The 27,846-nt window shown below is 31.2% G+C and overlaps 2 protein-coding genes across 2 annotated transcripts; both read left to right on the top strand.

Moving 5' to 3' along the window:
- Nucleotides 1-264: 264 nt before the first annotated feature.
- LOC134688047 (uncharacterized) lies at nt 265-12,412 on the top strand. Its single transcript, XM_063548514.1, has 8 exons — nt 265-647; nt 7,435-7,537; nt 8,070-8,144; nt 9,639-9,769; nt 10,037-10,096; nt 10,371-10,460; nt 11,353-11,448; nt 12,272-12,412. Exons 2-8 carry the CDS (start codon nt 7,480-7,482, stop codon nt 12,410-12,412), a joined length of 651 nt encoding a protein of 216 aa, XP_063404584.1. The 5' UTR covers nt 265-647; nt 7,435-7,479.
- On the top strand, nt 12,265-27,846 carry LOC134688293 (protocadherin-9-like). Its single transcript, XM_063548855.1, has 19 exons — nt 12,265-12,382; nt 12,969-13,076; nt 13,398-13,497; nt 13,977-14,083; nt 14,988-15,161; nt 16,139-16,273; nt 16,932-17,075; nt 19,160-19,338; nt 19,699-19,816; nt 20,488-20,549; nt 20,860-20,950; nt 21,262-21,393; nt 21,747-21,805; nt 22,610-22,751; nt 23,371-23,465; nt 24,113-24,196; nt 25,238-25,303; nt 25,776-25,967; nt 26,910-27,846. Exons 2-19 carry the CDS (start codon nt 13,026-13,028, stop codon nt 27,805-27,807), a joined length of 2,829 nt encoding a protein of 942 aa, XP_063404925.1. The 5' UTR covers nt 12,265-12,382; nt 12,969-13,025; the 3' UTR covers nt 27,808-27,846.

Genomic DNA, 27,846 nt, shown 5'->3' with positions numbered 1-27,846 from the left:
CAAAAAGTAAGATATTGCTGAAGTTGACATTTATAAATTTTTATACAGTTCATAAACAAAAATATAATTAAAAAAAAACCGGCAAAATAATTGCACAATTCCTCGTTATTCTTATGTGGTCTTCAAACAGCGAATGTGTTTACCTTTATGTATGTGAAATGCATATATGTGTTCTGTATTAAGCTTAATAAAACATAAAAGAATGATAAACTTCTAAGTTATTGGTCTAAATTAAATATATTCTCTTAATATTTCTGTTAAAAACAAACATTTTAAGAACATTATAGCACACGAAAAAGGGTCAAAGATTATCAATAATGAGTGCATTCATTTTCCCTAATAGTGTGGAAACCAGAAATGTCAAACGAGATAAAATAAACAAACTGAAGTTAAGCTCCCAACACACAAGTGAAATTGAAACATAAAGAGATTTGTTTATATTATTTTAACAAACACTGATACAGTTTTGAGCGTAATTCTCCTATCAGAATTGTACGGTTGCCAACCAGTGGTCTCCTCAATAACTGTGAGATAAGGTGTGTATATTCAATGGAATGATAAACATCGAGGCATAAATGATTTCCGTCATTATAACATTTCTATATGGAATAATTATGAAGGGATTTTATTTCGTCAGTAACTAAAAGGTATTTATTTGTAAAGTTGATTTATTTGGTGATTGAAAAACAATCAATATAGATGTTTCCTTTGGTAAATCGTGTTTTGTATGCATAATATTTAATCAGCATTATTTTGTTTTTGTTAAAAGTCATTGTGTGAAATTATTACTAATAATTAAAAATAAATCCAACGATTTTGTAATTTACCATCATATATTGTTTATTTGTATTGAAAACATAAAATATATATAAATGACAAGTATTTCTAATATACACACAGACTATTTTCTCTCTGACGTCTTTTCCTATGAATTTAGAAATGTCAATATACAGCACAAATGGATTGCAAAACATTTAAAACGTACGTAGTTTACAGTAGATTTACTCAGTCATTTCATTCTTGTGTTGTCTCAATCTGTTGCTTTGACAAGTTTAGTAAAGAATGTCCGTGTTATTCGAAAATCTTGATTCACATTTTTTTGTGATGCAAGTTCTGTTCAAATATTAAAAGTTCAGACAATTTAGACATGTTGTGAATATATCTGTCTTTTAATGCTGGCATTTGGTTATTTGTATTATTGGTTGATTTCTTATGAACTAATACCTCATATATTTTTTTTATTGAAAACAATCATGTAGAGCAAATTTAATATGTACATGTATATATATTGCTACACATCAATTTTGCATAGGTACTGTGTCTGTACCAAAAATCTGTAGTACTGGAAATCTACTTTTCATATTCAGTACTATTGTGTTACTCTTAAATTATTGTAATATTTTGGTACCTGTATTTTACAGTACTTGATTTGCACTTGAAAATTTAAATACTACATATTTTTGGTTACAACTTTACATTTTCAGCATTTTGATAGTATGTCTATTTCAAATCTCTTAAAATTATGATTTTTAAATATGGAATATTTTGATCGCTTTTGGTAGTATTTCTGTACCACAATATTAAGTACAAATCAAGTATTGTGAAATACAAGTACGTAAATAGTACAATAATTTTAAAGTAAAGAAATAGTCCTGAATATCAAAAGTAAATTTTCAGTACTACAGATTTTAAGTACAAAAATAGTACCTATGCAAAATTAGCTGTGTAGGTTAGTGGTTAGGAATTCATGGCCGTATATTCCCAAGACTATGGGTGTCCAGCACATGTTTCCGGTTTAGCTTTTCTTTCTTTTTTAGAAAGTTGATAAAATTTAATATATTTTTGCAACTTCTTTCTCTGGTTCTACTTTCAAATGTAACAGAATGACTTCAAACATAGTTTGTAGCTTGGCAGTGATGACATGTCACGTGTAACTTCTTCTTTTGGTCGGTCATGCACCTTTCTTTTTACTTTCCGATGATATGAATGACGTATGAGAGTATAATCACTATGCTTAGTACGACAACAGTTGCAACTTTCGTGTTTTATGCTACCTTTTGAAACTTGAATATCGCCTGATACATACAACGGTCTCAACTATATTGCGCGTGGTGCATAGTGTTACTGACAGCTAGTCCAAAGCCAGTATTATTAAACTAATGAAAAAAAATCTTGTAAATAAGACTAGTGAGCGTAGTGTTAATATGGGAAACTTTTCAGACATATGAATGGACTATTTTATAAAGCAATGAACGTAACATATTCATCTTGCCTTCTTTTGTGTATTAATAATTCGGCATGAAATCGCAGAGTTGAAAAGAAGGACATAAATATATATAACAAGGACCATGATTTCTTTTTTGAAATTGTAAGAATAGTAACATCCTCCAATTCCATTAAAATAAATCTAATTGACTTTTGATAAATGTATTTATTTGATACATAAAAACAATAATATATAAAGACCGGACAATTGCATGCAGGTTTGTTCTCTATGACGTCTTGTTGCGTTGTTAATATGTTTTAATTGACATATTTGTCCACACATTGTCATTTGACATCGAATGCTTGATAAAATAATGAGGGTAATATTGTCAACGGTTAGACCGAAATATAAACCTCATACAAATATCATATATATGATGGCATAATAGCTTTTGAAACACTGTTGCTCATATTCTTATATATTAATCATGTGTTAATGGAAATTAGTCAAAACACGACCAAATGTTTTTTCATATCAAAAATATTATTATTACATGCACGGATTCTGACTTGTGGTGATCATTTTACGTATAGCATTTGATAGATTTATTTTACATATTGTGATGGTTAATTTAATAGCAATGTCTTATTTTACCTTCGATTTCATTATATTCTATACACATGATCTATAACTTCTAAATTGTACCAAAAGAAAGGATGACATCGGTCATAAAACGAAGGCGTAGACTTTTCATTTATTGAATACAGTCAAAACGGATACTAAACGGACATTCAAATATCATAACTCGAAGAGAACCAATTGTTTTACATTGTCATTTTGGGGCCTTTAATAGCTGACTATGCTGTATGGGCTTCGCTCATTGTTGATGACCGTACGGTTACCTATAGTTTTTTTTTAATTTCTATTTCATTTGGTCTCTTGTCGAGAGTTGTCTCATAGGCAATCATACCATATCTTCTATTTTAATAAAAACATGTCAATGAATAAAAACGACGAAAAGACAAATTAAGGTCTACAAAACACTTGTGCTTAAACAAAATTATGACTGATTAACACGACCCTGTAGAAACCGGGGGTGATTTAAGGTGATCCAAACGGATAAGGAGATTATACGGGTTTTTTTTCTATATCAAGCTTGTTACGTCATAAAGCTTTATTTTAATCTTTACACTTTATATATATGGAAATTTCTAGCATAAATAAGGCACTCGGCCGTCTAACAGTTACGTATTTAACTCGTCTGTATGCAGACTTTTTATATTAATTTGCATAGACCTCATTATCAGTACAGGTTGACATCTGAATCATAATATTAATTGGAATTTATATATAATATACGTTATTAGTTTAAAAAATCAGGTCACTATTTTGACCCGTCCAATACAAATATCATAATGCTCATAAAGTTTATCTTTTTCTCTACGTTCCCGTAATCAATAAATGTCTACCACTGGCACATTTTGGCAATATCTGCAAGGTCTTAATGATAAGTTGAAGTTTAACGACATTTAGTGACCGATACACAGGCAATTTTCATTCACATCAATTTCACGTGAATTTAAATTCATGTGAATCTCACGTGAAATTCACGTGAATTTCACATCAAACGAGCTTATACGTAAAACTCAAGTGAAATCAGTTTATGTGAGTTTCACATGAATCTTATGTGAAATTCACGTGAACTTTACATGAAAATTACATAAAATTTGTTCACCTGAAATTCACATGAATTTTTAAAATTAAGTATTTCAAACAACATCTAAATTTTTAAATTCAAGTAAAATCATGAAAAATATCAATATTTTTTTTTGAAAAGTTCACGTGAAATTCATGTGAAATTTTTCACGTGAGAATCATGTGAATCTCAATTCACGTGAAATTCACATGAAAAGTTTCACGTGAGTTTCATGTATAAGCTCGTTTGAGGTGAATCTCACATGAAATTTTTCACGTGAATTTCATGTGAGATTCATGTGAAATTCACGTGAGCAAATTTTGCCTGTGTAAGTTAGTGAAAGTTTCAGTCATACCTATAACTCATAACGTTAAAATGTTATCTCATAAATATAGAATATAGTGGCATTGTATGGTACATGAACACTGTATGTATTCACAGAAGTATGGAATATTCACCCTACTGGTACCTAGTTTAAATAGGAAATCTAATATATTTGGGATCCAGTGGCGGATCCAGAAATTTTCATAAGTGGGGACCCACTAACTGACCTAAGAGGGGGCCCGCTCCGGTCACGCTTCAGTTCAGTGATTCCCTATATAAGCAACCAAATTTTTCCCAAAAAGGGGGCGGGGCCCCCTGCCCCCCCCCCCCCTAAATCCGCCTCTGGGATCGGCAAGTGACATTTTCAAAAATATTTGAATCTCGTTATATACACTCTATGCACTACGATTGGTCAGTCCTATAGTAACTGCTAAATACATTTAAATGTATTTTTGTGACATTTAGAGTAATGTCTCGTGATAGCATGTATTAAATATGTAGGCTTGTTAGTGACTCATCCCATACACTCTCAAATTTTGATGGGGTTTGAGAATATCCTCATATATTGCATGTGTCGTACATGTATGACAGACTGTATGAGTGTTACAGGACTATTCTACCAGGATACGTGTAAGACTGTAAAATCAATTGAAAGTTTTTTCTAAAATACACACTATCAGGCTGATCGCAGGACAATTTTAATTAATATTCGTGATCTTTAAGAGCATCCATTTTTTCTTCTGCTTCTTCTTCGTGCATCGCATATCTTTTCGTGTGGAATGATTCAGTTTTGGTCTCACAAAACATTAAAATTTTTACTTTACTGCATTTTGAATTTTTTCAATTGTAGAAAAATATTTTTATGCTTTTGGAAAATTCCAAATATGATTATCAGAACATCTTCATCTATTTATGTACTAATGCCTAAAGTCCAGTGGAAAATATTTCGTGCATATTCATGACGAGAAAAATTATAAACAGCATAGTGAGAAACTAAAATTATACTTTTTGGTGAATTTAAAATATTAGGATCAGAACATCTTGCGATTTTTTTGGCAGAACATTTCTTCGACCAGAACAAATCTTCATGTTTATGTGCATTGATGTATTGATTGATTGTTTGACTTATGACAATTGGAAAATATTTTGTGCATATTCATCTTGAGAACAAGTTGGAACATAAATCATTAATATAAGTAAGAAGTTCATAGTGGTTTATTCGCGGTTAAAAGGTGGACAATTTGGGTTGTGATTTGGAAAAAAAAACTTTGTTAAAAGGAGACACAAATTAAACCTTGCTCGGGCAACCTACAGACGCCTGACACACTTTTGCTAGAGTTTCGTTTGAATACCCAATTGAATACCCCTGCTGAACATAGTTTTACCATGTCTATTCATTATCAAATATTTGATTATTCTTTGTAGAATTGAATACTACATTAAATGTTAGACTACCAAAACGAACAAAATGAAGAGATGTATTTCTACAGTTTAATCAAATTTTTGTTTACGATGATTTTCAAAAGTCTCCCATTTCTTTTTATGCTTGAAATAATATTTTAAATACTTTATAAACTAAATGCTCGCACCTTGATAGTATTTCATAAAACTGCGAAATATAAGATATAACATTTCAAAAGAATGAAAACCTATTGAAAACATATATAGAAATGTCGATTTATGTATTGCTTAAAATGCGTACATACTAAATTACAATTAAGATTCAAAGTTTTCTACAAAAAGGTTTCTCTTTTTTTTTTTTTTTTTTTTACATATTTTCAATCATTGGTCGATCACAAATAATGACATTTTATATTCGATCTCTTGTTATCGTTATCAGAATGTCAATCTCTGATTATTGTCCAGGCATTAGTTTTGTTTATAAAGCATTTAACCGAGATTTGTGTAGTTTTATGCTAATATATCCTCTTACAAAAAACACTAACCTTGTTGAGGTATAGTTAAAACCAAAAGGTTGCAATCATTTTAAACGAATTGCAGAAATTACATTTCATAAGGCGTGTTTATATTTATTTAATTGATCACGGTGGCAAAAATCTTATTGTCATCCTGAATCATGTTACTAGGCAGGAAAACTTCAAAAGTTAGTCATTACAAATGTGGAGTGGTGGATTTTCATTAATTTTCTCTTTTTGATAACCTTATCAAAGATTACTACTGTGTGTCGAGATACTGTTTTCTTTTATTTGAGCAGCAACCACTTGTTAAATGAAATATTTCGTGTAGATTTAAATACTATCATTAATTTAAAAGGTTGAATGTTAATGGGGGTTGTACAATCTTTCTTGTAAATTTTACGTAAGCACGGAATCGCCCTCAACTATAGTTATGATAAATGTATAACATGGTACATAAAGTACTGAATAAAAAAATTAACATTACAACTGTGAACTGTTCAGTACAACTTCGTCTCAAAAGATGCATAGTTTTACATGACCCAATTGTAAGTTTTAAAAGGAAAGAAATGAAATTGGGAGTAATTTTAATCAAAATTTAAAGTCTAAAGTGTGGTTTTCCCCGTTTATTTATAATCAATGATTGATAAAGAAACTTACTAGTACACAATTTCTTTAAGGGTCAGCTGAGGACTACCTCCGGGTACGGGATTTCCTCGCATCGTTGGAGAATTATTGGTGTCTTTAGCTGTTGTCTGCTCTTTAGTTGGGTTGTTGTCTCTTAAACATATTCCCCATTTCCATTCTCAATTGTATTACTGCTTCTATGCATAAACATGTTTAGAATGTTTATTTCATTATTTTGTGATAATTGTCGATCTTATGACACAAAGATTTGTTTTAGTGAAACATTTGGTACATAGAAAAAGAGTCGGCGTACTACGGTATCATTAGCCTGTCATCACCGAGGTTGTAAGTTGTTCTATTACTACACGCTGAAGGTGCATTCGAATCCACATGATTGTAATTGCTCAATGCATTAGATCCGGCTTCCTTAAACAACATGATGTAGCAAACTAGTGCTGAGAGTTCTCTCATTGGCACTAATAACACATCTTCTTCTATCTATTAAACAAAAAAACATCCTCTATCAATTATTCAAAATATAGAAAAAAGGAAAAAAATGATACAACATAATTTCCATATGATTTTAAGGAAAGGCAAATATGACTTAAAAACAAATAAATGTTAACATTTAAAATATAATAATAGCATACTATCTCAAATTTCAGCCGATAACAGCTTTGTTTACTAAGTATACACAATAAGACACATCAATGTTGGCTTGGTTCAAAGAAATATGTTTGATGTGCTCGTGCATCTTTGGTTTTACATGTGAGTATTTTATTTGTATATGTAACATTTACGTTTAATCTTTGATAATTCTATAGGAACTAACCAACATATGATAAAAACCAGAAGATTTAAGAAAACAATAAACTCTTATTAAAAACTCAGAGTTATATAAAACATGTCTTCAAAGTCTTTAACACACAATATTTAATTCATTGAGGGACTTGAGGAAAAAAGATAAAACTGTTGTCTGTACCAAGTAAAAACCTTAGCCATAACTGTCTTCAGTTATATCTAAGTGTAAGGTCCATTATTAAATTTGATGTAGATGCAAAAAACTGTTTTTCGCTGTTGAATTTATTCACTTTTGTTTGGGGGAGGGGGGATTCGGGACATTTCAAAAATAGTCGTCCTGTATACTTGTTTTAAGACTGTGCATTTTGACCTTTTACTTAACCTCTCCTTGCATTCAAAAAGTAGATAATATCAGCCATGAATCCTTCATTATGCGGATTATAATTGCATATTGATATATGATGCTGATTTTTGTTGTTGATTTTTCTTCTGTTTGTAGATGCTGTTTGCCCGGATGTAACTGCATTTACCTCAAAAACTGTAATTGCTACCATCTATGACAACCATACAAAAGGTATATACACTTTATTTTGATATCCATGTATCTTATATCGTCATCGATATACAAATTATCAGTAAAAGCTAGTAACATCTCGAATCGATTTCAACATTAATATAAAGTTAACTGAATTTTTGCTTCCAACTGCAAAAATATGTCAATGTGTTGATTTTCGGCTTTCCCTTGACACCATTTGCGAGTATGGTCTTGAGGAAACGATGGTATAGATTTCGAAAAAGAGCAGGCTAATACCGCTACAAGGCAGTACTCGAACCCGCAGAGTGGAAAGAGATTAACATAAGTTGCAAAATTGTTTTCCAATCTACTATAAATGAATATGTGTTAACTAATGTGTTAATAATGTATTAACAATCATTAAAAAAAAGTCCCGCTTTATATGCAATGTACAATCTTGATATATTTTTTGACCTGATTGAGTTACAGGGGTTATTAAGGGTGCAGGACATTTTAGGGAGAAATTTATAGCTACTAGGGGACATTTTTGCGCAGACATTATAGCCCATTCTAGAATGAACATATAAATACATGTTGTTCAAACAAACATGAAAATAAAAGTGCCACAAGTGAGGGAGTTTATGGGTTCTATTATTTAATTCAAAGCAACACCCGGCCACCGAAAGCTTTATTATTGTGAAGCCAAGGTGGTCGTGTGGTCTAGCGCAACGGATACAGTGCAGGCGATTTGGTTTCACGATATCTTCCACACCATACGAGTATTTGGACCGTAAGCGTACGGTCCGGACCGTATACGTATACTCGTACGGTCCGACCATACGCGTACGGTCGGACCGTATGAGTATACGCGTATGGTCCAATACGAGCTGACCATTCATGTTGTTATATCATATGGGTTAAATTTAAACAAATTAACAATAATCGCAATTTTTATTTTTAGTTTTACTAATTAATATTATTACAATTACACGGATAAAATTAACAAATGAACAATTGGAATTAAATATTTGTTTAATTGTATATCTTGATCCTAACTTTGGTACTCTCAACCAATGTTACACTTGCTTCCACGAGTTACGTCGTGTATGTTCCTTAGCATTTGCATTTTTTGTAAAGTTGCTAAATATTCTAAAACAATTGTCCTCCCACATAATATTTACTTCCGATTTTTTCAATTTTAGCGATTATAATTCAATTATTTTACTGAGTGATCGACATACTTAATACAAGAGATTAACAGATTCAATTAGCGTGAATAACGTACGTTCATTAGGATATAAATTCAAAGCGGCCAGAATTTGGCTTTAAAATGGGTTATGGGTTCGCAATCAAACCGTCCAATTGTTTTCGTTAATTGTCTTATTAATGTTCTATTAAAAATGCCTAACGCTCATTTTATCAGTATCTTATTTTTCTTTTTATATTTTAGTAGATTTTGTTGATTTTTTTTGTGAAATCATTTGTCAAATTATTTAACGATATTTTAAAAGTATATGCAACCACTTGAGATACAAACGTTTTATGTTTTTTTAGGAGATCTAATATATACCTATCCTGCAATTTTGAATTCATCACTTACTTTTGAGGGAAACTGTCCAGGTCTCTACATACAAGGAAACGAGATTCGGTTAGGCTTGACCAATGTTCAGTTAATCGAGAAATGTGTAAGTTATTGATTGAGTATTTGTTTAAAGAATTTATGTATTGATTTTATATACCTTACGTACGGTGAAAGAATTTCAGTTAATTTATTAGGTCTTGAAGTTTCAGATTTTATGTAACTTATTGAAATTTCATGTCATTGTAAGCATGTTCTATACGTTTTGAATGAAACACTGTGTTTAGTCATTTATAACTTTTTATAGGTAAAAATTAAATATTTTTTTTATAATTAAACTGAAAATAAGCAAATAAAACTTTTCTTTTTTTAGGGTGAGCCTTCTGGAGAATGCAAAATACTCTGTGGTAAATCAGTGAGTAAAGAGTCGTCGGTAAGATATAAAATGACACCGATTACTTGCAACATAAGGAAACTTTCAGCATATTGCCATCAATAGCTAGAAATGATCGATTACTAACTATCCTTTTATAACTGAATATTAATTATCAACATTGTCTCCAGTTATAAACGGAGCATCACAATAATTCAAAAGGAAACAAAAGCCTCTATAATTTAGAGTTTACTTATATCTGTCGCACTACATGTAATGTTTGTCCTTCTTCGTGTACATTTATATTATGCCTGTATATATTTTTATTTTGTAGCTAAAAGAGTCCCTGTTTCCAAAAAGGGAGAACTTGAATCAAAATGGGCCAACATTTGCAAAGAAAATATATAGAGTTGACGTTACAGAGGTAACTTTTTTTCTTACTTAGGGATATGAGAATATGACTTTTATTCGTCTGCTATTTTCTTTATATTTAAAAACTTTGTAAAAAATACGATTTAAAAGACATTTTTTTAACATAAATAAGGCCGTTAGTTTTCTCGTTTGAATTGTTTAACATTGTCATATCGGGGCCTTTTATAGCTGACTATATGCGGTATGGGCTTTGCTCATTGTTGAAGGCCGTACGGTGACCTATAATTGTTAATGTTTGTGTCATTTTGGTCTTTTGTGGATAGTTGTCTCATTGGCAATCATACCACATCTTCTTTTTTATAGATGTTTGGAAATGAACTGAACATTTCGGATTTAAAGCAATTTGTAATTGAAAAATAAACATTAAAATATAGATTGAACAACACGCGCCGTTCCAATAACTAGGAAAGATTTATGTGATTCAGATAAGGTAACACGTTTTTGCTCTAATAGTGGCAACCAATGAAAACTCATCCACTCTTACTTAAAAAGAGAGAGAACGGTTGATTTGGATCAGGAATTTCGTCAACATGTTTTAGCGCTTTTAATGTGGAGACAACGATTGACCTGTTCCTATTCTGTTGACATGTTGTAATTCAGACCATTCCCTGCGCAAATTTGTTTATTTGATCACCAACACACACACAAAAAATAGAAAAATGCAATGAAAATAAAATTCTTAATACTGACTTTGTTCTCTTTCAAAGCTAAAACCTGCCTGATACTATAATTAATTTTTAATAAAATAAATTGAGTGGTCTACTCTATCACAAACAGCCATTTATCTATAAGAAATTACATTACCTGATTACATTACAAAATTTTAAAAGAAACTGTATACATTTTTGGTTCAAACAATGCGTTAATACTGTTTAATATTTCAGAATAAGCTGAATGGTTCGGTTGTATTTAGCTTCAAGGATGACGACATAAAACGCCATGACTGCTATTATCCAGATGACAAAGTTTTCATTTTAAAGGTAAGATCAAACGTTTTGGATATTCTACTATCATTTTAAGTTTGTTTATGACTATTTTTATTTTAAATAATATAAAAGATTTACATTAATGCAATACGTAAATACACTCATCATAGATACCAGGACAAAATTTAGTATATACGCCAGACGCGCGTTTCGTCTACAAAAAACTCATTAGTGACGCTCGAATCCAAAACAAGTTATAAAGGCCAAATAAAGTACGAAGTTGAAGAGCATTGAGCATAAACACACCATATAAACTCCGAGTCCTTCTTCGTGCACTTGTCAACTGGGATGTCCTGACCTTTTTTTTTAATCTTGCTTTGCTAAATTTATTTCTTCTGTGAATCTGAGAAAACGCCCCCCTTGAATAACTTTAGATGTAACATGAATGGTTATATGACATTTATGATTAACTCAAAACATATCAAAAAGTTAACTTGGTGAAAGATTTTAAGTGTAAGTGTCTGGAGGATCATAACATGACAGCGAGAAGAGTTATTTATACCTGGAAATATATAGATAGTTTAACTGAAAGGGTTAGGGAACAACTTCTTTGACTCAAAAACTAACGGTTTGATTTATGTAAACAATACACAAACAAAATACAATATGCTGCAACAAATGACAGCCACTGAAATACAGGATCCTGACTTAGACGGGCATAATTTTATACATAATGTGGTGGGGCTAAACATGTTTTCTGACTCAAAACCTTCCGCTAACCTGGCTCAGTGGTGCGACATAAGAATAAACTTTAAAGATAAGTAAAAAATGGTTCAATGTATGTATATTTTTTATTCATTCTTTTTGCTATTTTTAGAATTATGGGAAGCAAATATTTGGAATAACATATCCTGGAAAGATTTTTCTCACAAAACAATTGGATTATGAAGATGGTGACAGAAGTTTCGACTTACATATAACACTTGATGTAAGATATAACATCTATCTGAAAAGTTAATGTTTTAAGACAACACACTCATATTTTTAGCGTTCGAATGACGTGCCTTGCAGTTCTTATAGGAACCATGTGTGTCCTTCTAATTGCCGAATTGTTCTTTTATTCCTATGAGACAATGACTTCTAAAAAGTAAAAAAAAGTCTTCATAAACTAAACGAGGGACGAAAGATACCAAAGGGACAGTCAAACTAATAAGTCGAAAATAAACTGACAGCACATAAGCCTTACACTACCCAGCCCGCTATACAGATAAAGCTCCTTTGTTGAATGATTTAAAGCCAACATAAATAACATAACATAAATACAAGATACCACAAATGCATATCTAGAATAATCATTAAAAGATGATCGCTTGATAACTGAACTTTATTTAACAGAGCTGTTTTCAATGTTTCCTATTGTGAACTTTCTTACGTGTAGCAATAGCCCTGCACCGTTGTTTATTGTATTCTTTTTTCTATTGATTATAAGCAAAACGAGCGTGTTTGTAACTACTAAACTTGACTATTGAGCTCACATCGAATTAAAAACCTACAGTTTGAATGATTTTTTTCAGAACAGAAACCGCACCACGAAAACAACAGTACGGGTTAATGTTATTGATGTTGATGATATGGATCCTGTGTTCGACCATGACGATTTTAATCTACAAATATCAGAAAATGTAATGTTTACAAGTATCTTATAGTGTGCATTATTACAAAATATAAAGAAGAAACATAATATAATAAATGTATAGTAGGATTATAGAAATACATTCAATATTGATAAGATAGATATTGATTTAGATTGCAAATGACAATAACATTTTGTAAGTCTGCATAAGTCTATTTCTGGTTTGATTTTTTTCAGGAAGACTTAAACCAAAATAAAAGACAATATTGTAAAGAAAAAACACATATGTATGAGCTAAGTGACTAAAAGGGACATCAACATAATAGCTTAAAATGCACTGTATTTTCAATTCACTTGTGTATTGTTCCAGGTAAATTATAGCATGTCCTGGAAGAACACAACTCCTGTAGTCTCAGCTCATGACCGAGACAGTGGTACTGGTAAACAGGATATTGAGTTTGCAGTGTACGGTGAGTATTTAACTAATTTAACTCAGATTATTTAGAAGTTATGATCATTTTAATACCAAAATGTGCTGGACACCAATACCACTATGTTTTTCACACAAACGAATAATCTAAAGACAACAATGAATTCAAAAGATTACTATGAACTAATGTTGTGAACATTGAGGTAACGATATAATTGTTTTTTTTTTCTTTATTAAACCAATGAGCACTTAAACGCTGAAAGGACAAATTACTAACCCTTTTAAACAAGCATATTTATGGAAAGTTTAAAAGAATTTATTAAGATTTATATACACGATTAATTCCAAAGTTATGGCATTTTTTTTAATTGTTTTAGGCTAATCAGCAATGCTGAAAGGGCGGCTTCCCCCATTTGCATGCAAAATATGTATATTGGAAATGAAAAAAAAAGTAATATTATCATCTTAATGATCAACATATTATAGCCATAATCTTTGAAGCCTACATTTAAATTTCAGACAACAGTGACAAAAGTGTTTTTGATATCAATAGAAAAACAGGAGAAGTAAAACTTTTCAAGATATTTGACAGAGAACCTCAAAGCTTATACAACTACAAAATAAAGGTATACATGTACTCAAACATTTGCATTTTTCCTTTCATTAGAATTATTCAAATACAATATTGTATGTTATTTAAAGTTGAGAATTAAAAAAAAATACTTTTAAAAATCCAAAATAAGCTCATTAAAAGTATCAAGGGAAGCAACGAGCTTGTTTTGTCTTGTAATCAAGTCAACGTCATAGATAGAGAGTGCATATATTTGCTAAAGATACAAGAAGACAAAATATTCTCGACTCACAATAAAATAAACAACACAATGTAGTAGCTAAGACACAAAATCAGCATACAATTTAAACTTATTTTAAGTACACCCATTGGTAATGGGAATGACTTTAATCAATACCAAAAATAACGCACAAACATTCAATAGGAAGGCCAGCACCCGATCTAACACCACACAAAATAAACCTTCCCAGAACAGTTGTTATCTCATTTATAGAAAACAAAGGTTTTTATTCAATAGTAAACATATTTGGACAAATAAACAAATTTATCAGTGATCGCAAAAAGAGTTCTTGATAGATCAGCCTTGTACATTTATATGAAGTTTGAATAGTTTTACATTTATCATTTCCTGGTCTTTTGTTGATAGTTGATCATTGGCAATCATACAACATCTTCTTCTTATATGTATAGCATTAGCTGTAAAACATACTTTTCTAAGCTGACTAAAATAAAATAAAACCAACGCATAGTATAAATAATCGTTGACTAATGTGACTGCTAACTTACAGTTGGCAAGTCATGCATTTTTCACTACTAGGTGCATATATTGATTTCTTTTTATTTATATTTATAGTAAAATGTGACTGCTTACTTATTGTTGGCAAATGATGCTTTTCTTACTGCTAGGTGCATATATTGATTTCTTTTTATTTATATTTATAGTAAAATTTGTATTTTAGGTTTATCAGACGAATGATCATCGCAGAAGTGCTACAGCAAATCTTAATATAATCGTATCAGATAGAAACGACAATAAACCAATATTTGACAAGTCAGAATACCATGCAAATGTGGATGAACACAGCAGTAAAGGAACCCTAGTACTAAGAGTTCATGCGTCAGATAAAGATAGTGTATGTATTGAACACAACAACATATAATAAATTGAACTGTTTTTCAATTCACGAATTTTTTTCCATAAAAATAATTTTCTTCGATAACATATTTCTATGTGTGTGCACACAAAATACGGTTGCAATCAACCACAAACATATTCAAATCCTGCAAATATTTCATGGGAGCATGACATTCAGGTAATCTTTTTTTTTGTAATCACATCATCAATACGACGGTATCACATGTGAAGCAGGATGTTCTTACCCTTCCGAAGCACCTAAGATCACCAAGTTTTAGGTGGGATTCTAGTTGCTAAGTCTTCATATCTCTAAGTTGTGTCTTATTTACTATTGTTTTTCTCTTTTTGCTTGTCCTTTTCTTTTTTAGCCATGGCATTGTTAGTTTAATTTTAATCTATGCGTTTGAATGTCCCATTGGTATCTTTCGCCCCTTTCTTTAACAATTATGGTTCACCCATATGAATAGAGGGACTGTAGGGTATACGCCAAGAAGAAAGCACCAGAAAGACAAAACTATCAAGCAGATTCCATACTGCAATTATACGTGGCGAAGTATGTATACATCCCATAAATTAAACGGATGACCCTTTCAGAGTTTGTTCTACTTTTATATTGGAGATGTCCATGTGACTATAATTTTATACAGTATGTAAGTAAGTAAATACATATTTTATTAAAGTGTACATATATAAGATAAGATTTATTTTGTTTAAGAGTCACCATCCATTACAGTATCTATATATCTACTATATATAACAACCTAACAATTAAGTAAAAGGATGCCAGCCGAAAAAACTACTTATTTGACACAGTACATAAGTCGAATGTAGGCTTTTTGCAGAAATTCGTAACTCAACTTTTGACTGCAACCAATACCACCTCGTCTAATTGAGAAAATATGTGTTTCTGTCCATTGGTAAGTAATAGAAAATATATTTTATTATCAAATCATTGATTTCGTTTTACTTTTTCAGGGAGATAACTCAGTGGTGAAATATTCAATAGAAACCATACAATCTGTGTTTCAAATAAATGAAAACTCTGGTGAAATACTAGTAGCTAACTCAGAAATGTTGGACAGAGAAGTAAACGAAACATTTATTCTAAATGTAAGTGTAAATAAGGCAACAGTAGTATACCGCTGTTCAAAACTCATAAATCCATGGACTAAAAACAAAATCGGGGTAACAAACTAAAACTGAGCGAAACTCATTAAATATGAAAGGAGAACAACGACACAACATTAAATTGTAGCACACACAAAAACGGACTAAGCATCAAACAAAATCCTATGAGAATAACAAATTTAACATCAAAACCAAATACATGAATTTGGGATAGATAAGTACCGTGACACGTCTTATTGTAATGTGAATTTATACTAAAAAATAAGAGAAAACAAACGACACAACGTTAAAGTATAACACACACAGAACGAACTATAGTATAACAAAACAATCAAATGTCAAGTGTTGTCGCTAATTTGAAATCTTTATTGGAGAATTGGTCAGAGACCATTATGTACAAACAGACAAACATAAAAATTTAAAATAAAAAAAAGGCAACACTAAACTCCTGTTAAACGCGATGTGAACTATATTAATAAAAAAAAAGGTGCTATTACTTAAACCCAAATGGTCTATTCAAATAGTTTTGTTTTCTGCTAACTTATTGGTTTTTTTTTACAATACTACTGTGTAAGGTTTAGTGTTCAAATCTTACGTGAGTGTGATTTGAATTCTGAAATCACTGATTTTTTATTTGCAGATTAAAGCTACCGACTCGAAGAAAAATGATTTTTATGATCAAGCAAAAGTTACAATTACAGTTTTAGACAAGAACGATAATGGTCCAGTATTTACACAAAACAGTTATTACTTTAACTCAACAGGAACGAACATTATAGGACAGGTATGACTTCTTTTTAATAAAAAGAACAATAATATATGATAATGCAGTCACCTAACTGCAACGATGTTCGGTTGTCAAGTATTGAAAAAATATAAGTAAGAATTTATTTATATACTTAGTAGCAGATTGTCCACAATAGTTCATTTTGCTGAAATTGTTTAAAAATTGAGATTTTTTTTTAAAAGAACTGTTGTGTTCCATTTTGCAACGATATTTATATTTTGAATACAAATACATATACATTTCTTGGTGTGGCTGTTAAATTATGAGTCAAATTCAGTTTATGGTATCGATAAAGTCATGCTACTTTTACAGTGACTTAACATTCTAGAATTATAGACGTTAAATAGTTACATGATTAATTGATAGTTGGTTGCTGAACTATCAGTGGTAAATATTTCATGTATAATAAGAACGATTATTATGTAAGAAAATATAAAGGTGATTTGAAATGAGAAATAATCCCATCTCTTAGTGCGTAAGTAAAGGGTTAACATATTTTAAAAGTTAAGCTAATCTTATTCCATATATAATTATATCAAATGCAAGTAATATGTAAAATAACAAAAATACCGAACTCCAAAGAAAATTCTAAACAAAAGGTCCACAAACAAACGGCAAAATTAAAAGCTGTAACACATCAAACGAATGGATAACATTTGTCAGTTTTACCAAGGATTTGTATAGTTAGTCTAAAAGGGTACAACTTTTTTTTGCTTAACAGCTATGGAGGAAGACACCTTGCAAGGCTATTTTTATTTTATTTTTGACACCGTTGCAGGAAAACATCTTGTAAGGCCTTTTTAATGTATACTTTGACGCCGTTGAAGGAAAGAAATAATGTAGTCTTGTACAAAATGTTTAACTTGTAATGCATGTGATATACATGTACATGTATGTGGTATATACAGATACTGAGATAGAGATGAAGGGAGTCCATAACAATACCATGCATAATAAAGCAGGGTGGTAATGGTTTATTTAAGCAGATGATGGTGTATTAAAAAGTACATTCATGTGTACACAACGACAACTTGATTTACTAGGAAGGTCAGTTGCCGGCATTGGGATGACATTTGAAAAGCTTACCATCCATGCAGCTATGGTGTTTTCCATGGAACACTAAAACATTGTTAAAATTGACGTTCAACTACTTCAAAACACATGGTTTAACGGTTTCACTTCGGTTGAAGCAGGAAGGAAGTATCAGCTGATTATGGCACCTGGATCCCCTCCCAATTTAGGCCTGGTAAATTGCGATTCATCTGAGAACCACATTGATTTTTCAAGACAGAAAAGTATCACAATTACCTTATTTAGCGATTTGAGCTTTCTTCTATACACTTTATCACTAATGTTTTACGTTTATAAACTAGTTTGAACATCAATCTAGGCCAATTGAAGAACTTTATTCATTTTTCCTAAGCCACCCCCATTTTCGCTCCAGAACGCCATTTTTGTTGTAATCAGCTGAAAGAAACAGAAAAATTAGGAAAACTAATGCATCAATCACTACAAAATTTACTCAATACACGAACAAATCATATACCTTTCAGAAAATGTAAATTTTATCACTCATTTCCGTATTTTGAGGAAGGAGTATAAAAATAGAAAATGATGTTAGAACCGCCCAATAGGCGGGATAGGGTGAGGTCACTTCGGTCATTATGCAAATTCATTCTATGGAGCCGTGTACTCTTACTGCGATCGTAAAAGTTATTTATTACACCAGAACCATTTTAAACTTATTATTTTAAGCACAAAATTTGATAAATATGGATTGTAATACTTACATATCGGGTGTCAGTTTGTTTAGGTGATGAAATGTCCGCCATTAATCAAGGCATGTTTAGCATTTTCCAGATGCATCACGGGTAATCTCACGATATCTCGCGCCGCATAACATATTATACTACAGTCTATGCAAAAACCCACGAGATTCCAATCCTTCTAACTATACAAATCCTTGGTTTTACGGACTTGGTACATGAATTTTCTTATGTAGAAAGTAGTGGATTATAGCTAGCTAATTTCTCACGTTTATTGTAATATATTGTAAAAATATTTGCCTTTTACATTTTAAGGTTAAAGCTAGCGATAAAGACAAAGAAGATAATGGTAAAGTTGTTTATACTTTGGAATCTGTACAACGTAATATCAAGTTAGATACAAACACTGGAAGACTAACAATGATTGGTCAACTTCCAACTGATACTAGTATTAGGGTCAAAGCATGTGATTCTGCGAAGATTGTCAGTAACAGGCAAGTAGTTCTTATGAAGTAGACTAGACTCAGTTGATATATGCCAATGCTTGTTCTAAGTACGGAATAGTTTTCTACCTTGAGAAAATTTAGAGATATGTTAATTGCAAATAATGTGATGTGATGTGCTGATGCAATAAGATGCATAAAGCTATAAGTAAGTTTACATCCTACTTGAAATTGTAATTGTAAACTATATACTGCGTGTTATATAGAATGAGAAATACACATGTTATTTAACATAAACCAATGTCGCTAATTTTACTATGTATAATTCAAACTTTTAATATCTAAATTTGTGTTAAAAAAAAATATGTTTAAACAAATATAAAAGTATTTTTTTATCATATATATTTTTAGAAGATGCACATTTGCACAAGTTTTTATTCATGCTGGAATGGTACAAGTGAATATTTATAATTTGACGGCTGCTGTTATGGAAAATGTAATGGCCGGGTCGTATGTCAGTAATATTGAGGTTTGTTTATCATAACATATTCTTTGGTCGGATTGTTGCCTCTTTGACATATTCCCATTTCCATTATCGATTTTATTTCTTAAAGTCACAAAGAATTATGTAGCATCATAAATGTATCAGATCCTGGCTCTGCGTTTTCTGATCAGAGGGTTAGTTAAAGACATATAGACTATAGAAAAAATAACATTATTTGTTTGATTTGATCCCAAGAAAAGAAATTCATTTTTAAACTTTATTTAATGTGACTGATTTTAGGTAAATACTATATATTTGTTAAAATGATAAATTAATGGATGTGTTTGTGTTCTGTTAAATTGTTCATTTTAAAATCGTTACACGAGGATAACTGCTGTACCCATATTTTGACTATTTTAATTATTATGTCTGTATAGTTCACGCATCATTGTAAATATAACGGAATTTGATGAGACTGTCATCAAAGTTAGAGGGTTAGCGCTATAAAATCAGGGTTAATCCACAATTTTCTACATTTGAAAATGCCTGTACCAAGTCAGGAAATGACATTTCTTGTTTATTCGTTTATGATGTGTTTAGTTATTTGATTTTGCCATGTGATTATGAACTTTCCGATAAGATTTTCCTCTAAGTTCAGTATTTTCGTGATTTTAATTTTTATACATTTGTACTTTTATATATTTTTTTTATTTCAGATTCCTGGTGATAGATACGAGATCATCAATACAAATGTTCCTTTCACAGTAGATATTTCAAGGTAAATACAACTTAAAAGACTTTTCTTTAAGGCACCTTTGTTGTCTTGTATTTTCAATTTTGTCGTAGATTCCTACCTATTTACCTAAGTAAGGTAGCTAAATTTAACATAAAAATAGCAGATACAAAAAAAAATAAAAAAATCCTTGTGTCTGTAGTCACAAGAAGTTTAATGAGATGCATACGTGTATAATATTTTCCGAATTTACTCGTTGATGTACAATGTGATATCAAGTCCACTCATTGCAATAAGTGTTTATCTCAACTTAGATATAACAAATTGTTTCCAGTATTGTTTTTCATGTTTACAGTGGAATTGTCAGAACAGGATCGTTATTGGACTATGACGAGGGAAAACAACATTTTGACTTGACAATTCATGTTCTGAATAAAGAGAAAAATGTAAGTTATAATAGAATCGTATATATATGTAAATTTCGCTACAAACATCTTCTTACATATATATCTAGCCATAACTCTATTCCAAATGGCTCTTAGTATTTATAAAATTTCGACTATGACAGCTTGGTGTGTGATACACAATCTTTAAAATGTAAAATATCTTTGGTTTTGAACTATTTTAAGATAATGACCGTTTAATGTGTGATAAATTCACAAAAAAATAATCCAAATCCCCTTCCTTAAACTCGTTCAAAAATCTTCAAAATGAAAACTTATTCGACGTAATATATGTTTTGATAACTCCATTTTAGATGATTGCAACAATTCGATTGGCTGTTGAAGTTCTGGATGCCAATGACAATTCACCAGAGTTTTCACAACATCTTTACACATTTGCCTTACCAGAAGATATAACAACTGATACTGTTATTGGAGTTGTTAAGGTAGGATTTGTCATTTGATAAGGAACTTTTCGTTTTGAATGCTCTTGGAGTTCTGAATTTTTTTTGTTCTTTTGGTTTTTAAATGATTTGATTGAGCATAGATGGTTGATTTATATGCTCATCGTTTTATTTGTTTTATTATTTACTACTTACTACGTTAGCTTTTGACGAGTTTAGGTATTTATCTTTAGTTCAGATGTCATCAAATTATATTGCTGATTTACACAGGTTATACTTTTTATAAGAGTACTCATTGTTGGTAAAACACATCATAACTAGTTTAATCAGATTATGCTACTATTATGTATGCAAATGTATATAGAATAGGTATCAATACTATTGTTTTCTGATAGGCTACAGATAAAGACAGTGGAAATAATTCTGCAATTCAGTATTCTTTACAGAGCAGCATGTATGTATATGCATTGGTTCTATTGCAAACAGTTCACATTTTCAGTTTCGTAATATTCCTTTGAATTGTTTTAAATGGCACAACAAAGTAAACAACATTGAAAGTTTATAGCGCTATTTGTGTTCAAATGATTGATATTGTTAAGGGAGCTACCATGCTATTTTTAGGGGGTACCTAAATTGTCATCCTGCTTTTTGTTTTGCAAAGAGTCTCATTCTGCCTTTTTTTTTTACTCAAAACACGTGTCCTGCCTATTTTTGTTCAAATTTCATCCTAGCCACCCCCATGAAAATCACATGGTAGCTCCCTAAGACACACATTAAAAGTCACAATGGATCTGACTTAAACAACTATATGTCACCGTAAGGTCTTTAACAATGACGAAATCTATACATATAGTCGGTAAAAAAAAGGCCATGACGGGAAGTAACATAATGTAAATTTACGTGTAACTATAATGCACACTGTTCTACGCTGTTTGTTGATAGAGCAGATCGTGGTTGAAATGTCTGTTGTCGATTTGTTGCAACCGTCACAACATTCGTGAATTATTATAAGAAGTTGATGTATTTCAGTCGAACTTTGCCGAATAAAGGTTATTGGAAGAATTTGCATGAAGATTGACCTAAATTTTGATTTGGTTTTTTTTAAATGTTATTATTATACAGGTCAATATTAATGAATCTTTATCACAGAAACAAAAAAGTGTTGATATCATTGGTACCATATAAACCACAAAATAATAAATCTGTCAGGATAATTAATTATATATCAATTAAAGTATAATATACGATTTACTTCTAGTGATTCGACAACATTTTCTGTCGATTCAGTCGGCAATATCAGAATGAAGGATTCACATAACGACATGAAAAGTCTGTATCAGATTAGTGTGGTAGCTTCTGATGGCGGTGCTCCTCAGTTAAGATCCTTCACTCAAATATTGGTAAGTGATGCTGATGTATTGCTTGGTGCTGATACATTGATTTAGTCATTTTCATTGATTCTTTTTTCTTTGTATTCGTTTTTTTTTTTTTAAATTTAAACGTCAAAATCGAAATAACAGCATTAATCAATCATGTAACAGCAACCTAACCTTACAACATGGAGCCCCTGAGATCACCCCCAGTTTTTGATGGGGTTCATGTTGCTTAGGTTTTAGATGTTGTGTCTTCTGTATTATTATTTGTCTGTTTGTATTTTTATTTTAAGGCATGGCATTTGTCAGTTTATTTTTTATAATGATTTTGACTCTCTCTCAAACTCTTGTATCTGTTGTCCCTTCTATTACAACAGAAGAATTTCAAAAGACAACATTTGAAGTTGATTGTTTGACAATTATTATTTATCTTTAAGTTACAAATATTTCCTCTACGATGAATATTAATTCCGTAATGATTGATTTGCAAAATTTGTATTTAAAAGTTTCGTTACAGTAATGCATTTACATGAAATATTATCTGACAATTTACTGAAGAAAAAAAAATATATCTTGCATGGATCATATATTTATAGGTGTATTTACGTATTTCCCGTTTCAAATATACGAATAATATTTTTTTCAGATAACTCGAGTAAGTATAGTAGGAGGATCGCAAGTAAAATTTGGCACACCATTAGAAGAGAAGAACTTAAAGGAAAAGAAAAATGAACTTGAGAGGTTTGCAAAATAAACATAAAGTGTAAATTTTCCCTTGTTGAATAAATCATGACCTAGAACAGAATGAAAGTATTAGAATTATCAAACCCATTTAGAAATATACAAATAAATAGACATATATTAGTTACGATGTATCAAACATAAGTGACATATAAAGTACGGGTGTATTAGGAATATTAATGAAAGTTAATTCGAAATTATGAGGTTATTCGTCGTTTCTTTCTCTTCTAATTTTTCTCATCAAAAGAAGTTTATTTGTGTAAAAAATCACCAAAAGAAGTTTATTTGTGTACAAAATCACCAAAAGAAGTTTGTTTGTGTAAAAACTCATCAAAGATGTAGCTTTCAATTTGGTACGGAGGTATCTTCAATATCGCTCGAATCAATGGAAATTCAAATACGAAATTGTATGGGAATTTAAACCAAAAATTCCTAAAAGTGGTGCCAGACACGACCATGGCAAACAAGTTTAGGTAGAAAACATTAGTGTTGTGAATAAATCAGCCAGTAAAATCTATAAATATACCAATCAAAGTTGAGTAGATCATATAGAGTATAGACAATTTCCATCAACATCCTGATTTATTCTTTAAATTTTGTTTAAAGGTTTCTTAATCTAATAATTATTATGTTCTTTCAATTTGCAGAAAAATTGGTGCTATACTTAATATTAAAGCTCATATCGAGGGAGTAAAGGGTGTTAAACTTAAGAATCAAAATCAACAAACAAGGTAATTGTGAATTGTCTAATTATACAGATAAACTATGCAAATTGTTATGCGGCGCAATTTTACTATGACATGAGTTACTTAACATCAGAATTTTGTTTACAATATCATAAAAGAATTCACTAATACTTACACGTACGTTAACAATCTTGTCTTTTTGGTATATACTTCATGATTTTACATTGTTATTTGCTTTACGTCCAGTAGCAAACAGTTCATACATGTGTCAGACGTGAACAAATTAACATTGAACGCAATATGTAGGATCTGTAGAGTAGAGCTTGACCGGGCTGAAAGATGGCTAAAAAACGTGGCGGTTCTCTAAATGAGGCGTCAATATTAACATTGACATTTTGACTGGACGTGGCTGCGAATGAACGTAAAACCGACGTGGACAAGTGATGATCATAGTCCGTTAACCCAGTTAACCCACGGGGATATTCTTTGTGTGCACATGCATTGTGACGTTGTATATGCGTAGTATATATCAAGTTAATCCAGAATAAAATATATTCAATAACCTTTCCCTTAAACTTTCTACTCAGTTCAGAGGTATCCCAGTCTTAAATCAAATCATCCTTATTTTTTGTCTTGAATTAATCAATTCCTCCTGTTATCAGAGTCACCAATACACTACATCGACATCGTTTACTTATATATATCGAAAATGTATTTTCCTTTTAGGATTGTTAAACGATGATGACTGCTGTATCCATATTTTGACGATATTATTTATTGTGTCTGTTTAGTTCACGCATCATTGTAAATATAACGGAATTTAATGAGACTGTCAACAAAGTTAGAGGTTAAGCGCTATAAAACCAGGTTTAATCCCCCATTTTTTACATCTGAAAATGCCTGTACCAAGTCAGGAATATGACAGTTCTTGTCCATTCGTTTTTGATGTGTTTTGTCATTTGATTATGGACCTCCGAATGGATTTTCCTCTGAGTTCAGTATTTTTGTGATTTTACTTTTTGTTATTATGGTCGATTATTAAGATTATATATTTCATACTTATCTAGTAACCATTTTGTCGTCTAGGTCATATATGTATATTTCTGGGAAATACAACAATGAAACAATCATTTCTGCCTCAACATTGCGAGTGTAAGTATTGAATACAATTTACGGAGTGCATTTTTAAAGATCTTTTTAACGGAAAGTTAATATGTTCTACAGTCTAAGAAAAGATTGGATATAGAAATATCGAAAATGCACCATTACAATGCAAGTTTTCAATCGAATTGACGCAAAATCAGTATCGTAAATCTGTTTAAAAATATGCAGATCATGAACTATACCTTCTTTTTGAAAAAAAAAAGGGAAATGTACTCCCTTAATATTAAAAATTTACAATTACCATATGTAAAAGAAACATGTTTCAAAACATTATATCAAAGGTTATTTTACTTAAATCAAATTGTTATTAGTAGCTGAGGTGTCGCTTTCCTTCAAGCTATTGTACTTAAAAAGGGTTCGTAAAGACTACTTTCTGAATAACCAGTTGCATGCAGTACAATTATCTAGATTTGTAAAAACTTTTTAACTTTGAATAAGAAGGGATATAATTATATTACAGTATGATATTGGAACACATGTCAGAAATCCAGGCTTTATTTGGGAACCATAGGACAATATATCTACCCAGCCTTCATAGGGAGGGTATTCGTGCTGTAGAAATTGCCCTTATTGCCATTGGTGGTGTGATATTTATTGCCAGTATTATTCTTATCATCGTTGTTCGAAAACAATGGGGACTCTACACTGTAAAGTAAGTAGTTACAATATTCATGTATAAGAGTATATTACCCATACTTAAGTGATGCTCATCTGATGTTGTATAGGAGTATAGCAATTTTGGTGTCCATTATAGACAGACAATTATTGTAAGATGATTTTTAGATAAACAAAAAAAGATAATGGAAATTTCATTGATTTTCTTACTCCAAGCAAAGGTTTTATTAGACGTATTTGGCACACCTTTTTGAAATCTTTAGTCCTCAATACTCTTCAACTTTATTACATGTTTGGCTTTATTATTATTTTTATATGAGCGTGATTGATGAGTCTATTGTAGACGAAATGCGCGTCTTGAGAATTATATTATAAGCCTGGTACCTTTGTTATCTATTTACACCACTGGGTCGTCCCCGAAGGTATCACCAGCCTAGTAGTCAGCACTTCGATGTTGACATGAATATCAATTATATGGTCATTTTGGTAAATTATCTGTTTGCAAAAGCACGCAGATTTTAAATACTTAGGATTTTCGTACTCCAGGCTTGGATTACCTTATAGGTATTTTGCACAACTCTTTGGAATGTTGGACCCCTAATTTTCTTCAACTTAAAACTTGTTTGGCTATAATACTACTTTATTTTAGCGTCACTGATTAGTTTTTTGTACACGAACCTCGCGTTTTGCGAAAATACAAAATTTCAATCCTAGTATCTATGATGAGTTCATTTGCAACCTTTTTAAAATTTCACTTTTACTGTGAGGTTTATATATTTTTAATAAACGATGTGGGGTCTTCGTCAATGAAACGATGATATAAAAAGACGTCAAGAGGGCATCGTATGGTCTTAAACTAAAGTTGAGTGTACATCAAATATGTAAGTGCGTAATCACTTAGAGTATGAAAACAAAGTGTTAGTGTCTTACTTGTATATATATATATCTTTAATTATTTATTTGTTGATCTTTATTTCAGACAACAGAAGTTTGATCGGCTACATAGCAATTTGATCCGTAAAAGTTCATTATATGAATCCCAGGAAATAAAGGTTCGACTTGACGACGAAACATCTGACTATGCTGGTTCGCTCAATACACAGGAAGTGGAAATAAGTCAAAGCAGTAACGCGGCATCTCTTGATGCTACAGCTTTTTCTAATCCTGTTTACGAAAGTATGCACGAAACTACAATCACAATATCGCCATCAACGGCTGCTGCAACCAACGAAGCACTGGAAAGTCTACAAGACTTGGCAGAAAGACTAAATATAGAAGATAAACCATCAAATGTAGATGGAACATTAGAAGAACATTCGGAACAAACTTTCGTGAAAAGTGCCGATGGTACCCAAATTGTAACATCTGTAGAGACATACGATGATATTGATATGAGTGGATACAGTAACTTTGAAATTAGTGAAAGAGACAATATACCACGTGTTGAATCATCTAATTTAATGAAATTTGAATCAGATCAGTCATTATTTGACCAAGATGCTGAAAATGGAGGACACGAATACGAAAATCAGGATAATGAACCAAATATTGACTATAATGATAAACAAGTTCGGTTCTCGTCCATTGTTCTGGATACAGAAGACGATGTGTTCCATCCACTGAAGGAGGAAACAATAACTCCAGCACATTTTGAGTATGATAGTGATCGTGATGACAGAGAAAGTATGGGTAGCTCCTTTCCAGATCTCTCTACACTTATGCACCACTACTCTGACGAAACAGATAGGGCAGATGAAGAAATTCACTCACCAATGGACTTCTTGAAAGCTGATGAAATCCGACGAACTCCGACTGATAATGGAACATTTCACTTTGGATTCAGAGCATCTAAACAGGATGAAATAACAAAATTTTGATTGGATCTTTAATTCAATTAAAAAATTAGAATATATCAA

The sequence above is a fragment of the Mytilus trossulus genome, chromosome 10 (assembly GCF_036588685.1).
Source record: "Mytilus trossulus isolate FHL-02 chromosome 10, PNRI_Mtr1.1.1.hap1, whole genome shotgun sequence".
In the NCBI taxonomy this organism is placed as follows: domain Eukaryota; kingdom Metazoa; phylum Mollusca; class Bivalvia; order Mytilida; family Mytilidae; genus Mytilus; species Mytilus trossulus.
The sequence above is the reverse complement of the archived record's forward strand: the minus strand, read 5'-3'. Positions and strand labels throughout refer to the sequence as shown.

Bases quoted from the DNA above. Each gene is read 5' to 3' on its own strand.
- LOC134688293 (XM_063548855.1), top strand. From the start codon at position 13,026: ATGGATCCTGTGTTCGACCATGACGATTTTAATCTACAAATATCAGAA. The intron at 13,077-13,397 runs GTAATGTTTACA...GTATTGTTCCAG, and splicing joins ATCTACAAATATCAGAAAAT to GTAAATTATAGCATGTCCTG. The intron at 25,304-25,775 runs GTAAGTATTGAA...ATTATATTACAG, and splicing joins TCTGCCTCAACATTGCGAGT to TATGATATTGGAACACATGT.
- LOC134688047 (XM_063548514.1), top strand. From the start codon at position 7,480: ATGTTGGCTTGGTTCAAAGAAATATGTTTGATGTGCTCGTGCATCTTT. The intron at 10,097-10,370 runs GTAAGATATAAA...TTTATTTTGTAG, and splicing joins CAGTGAGTAAAGAGTCGTCG to CTAAAAGAGTCCCTGTTTCC. The intron at 11,449-12,271 runs GTAAGATCAAAC...TGCTATTTTTAG, and splicing joins ACAAAGTTTTCATTTTAAAG to AATTATGGGAAGCAAATATT.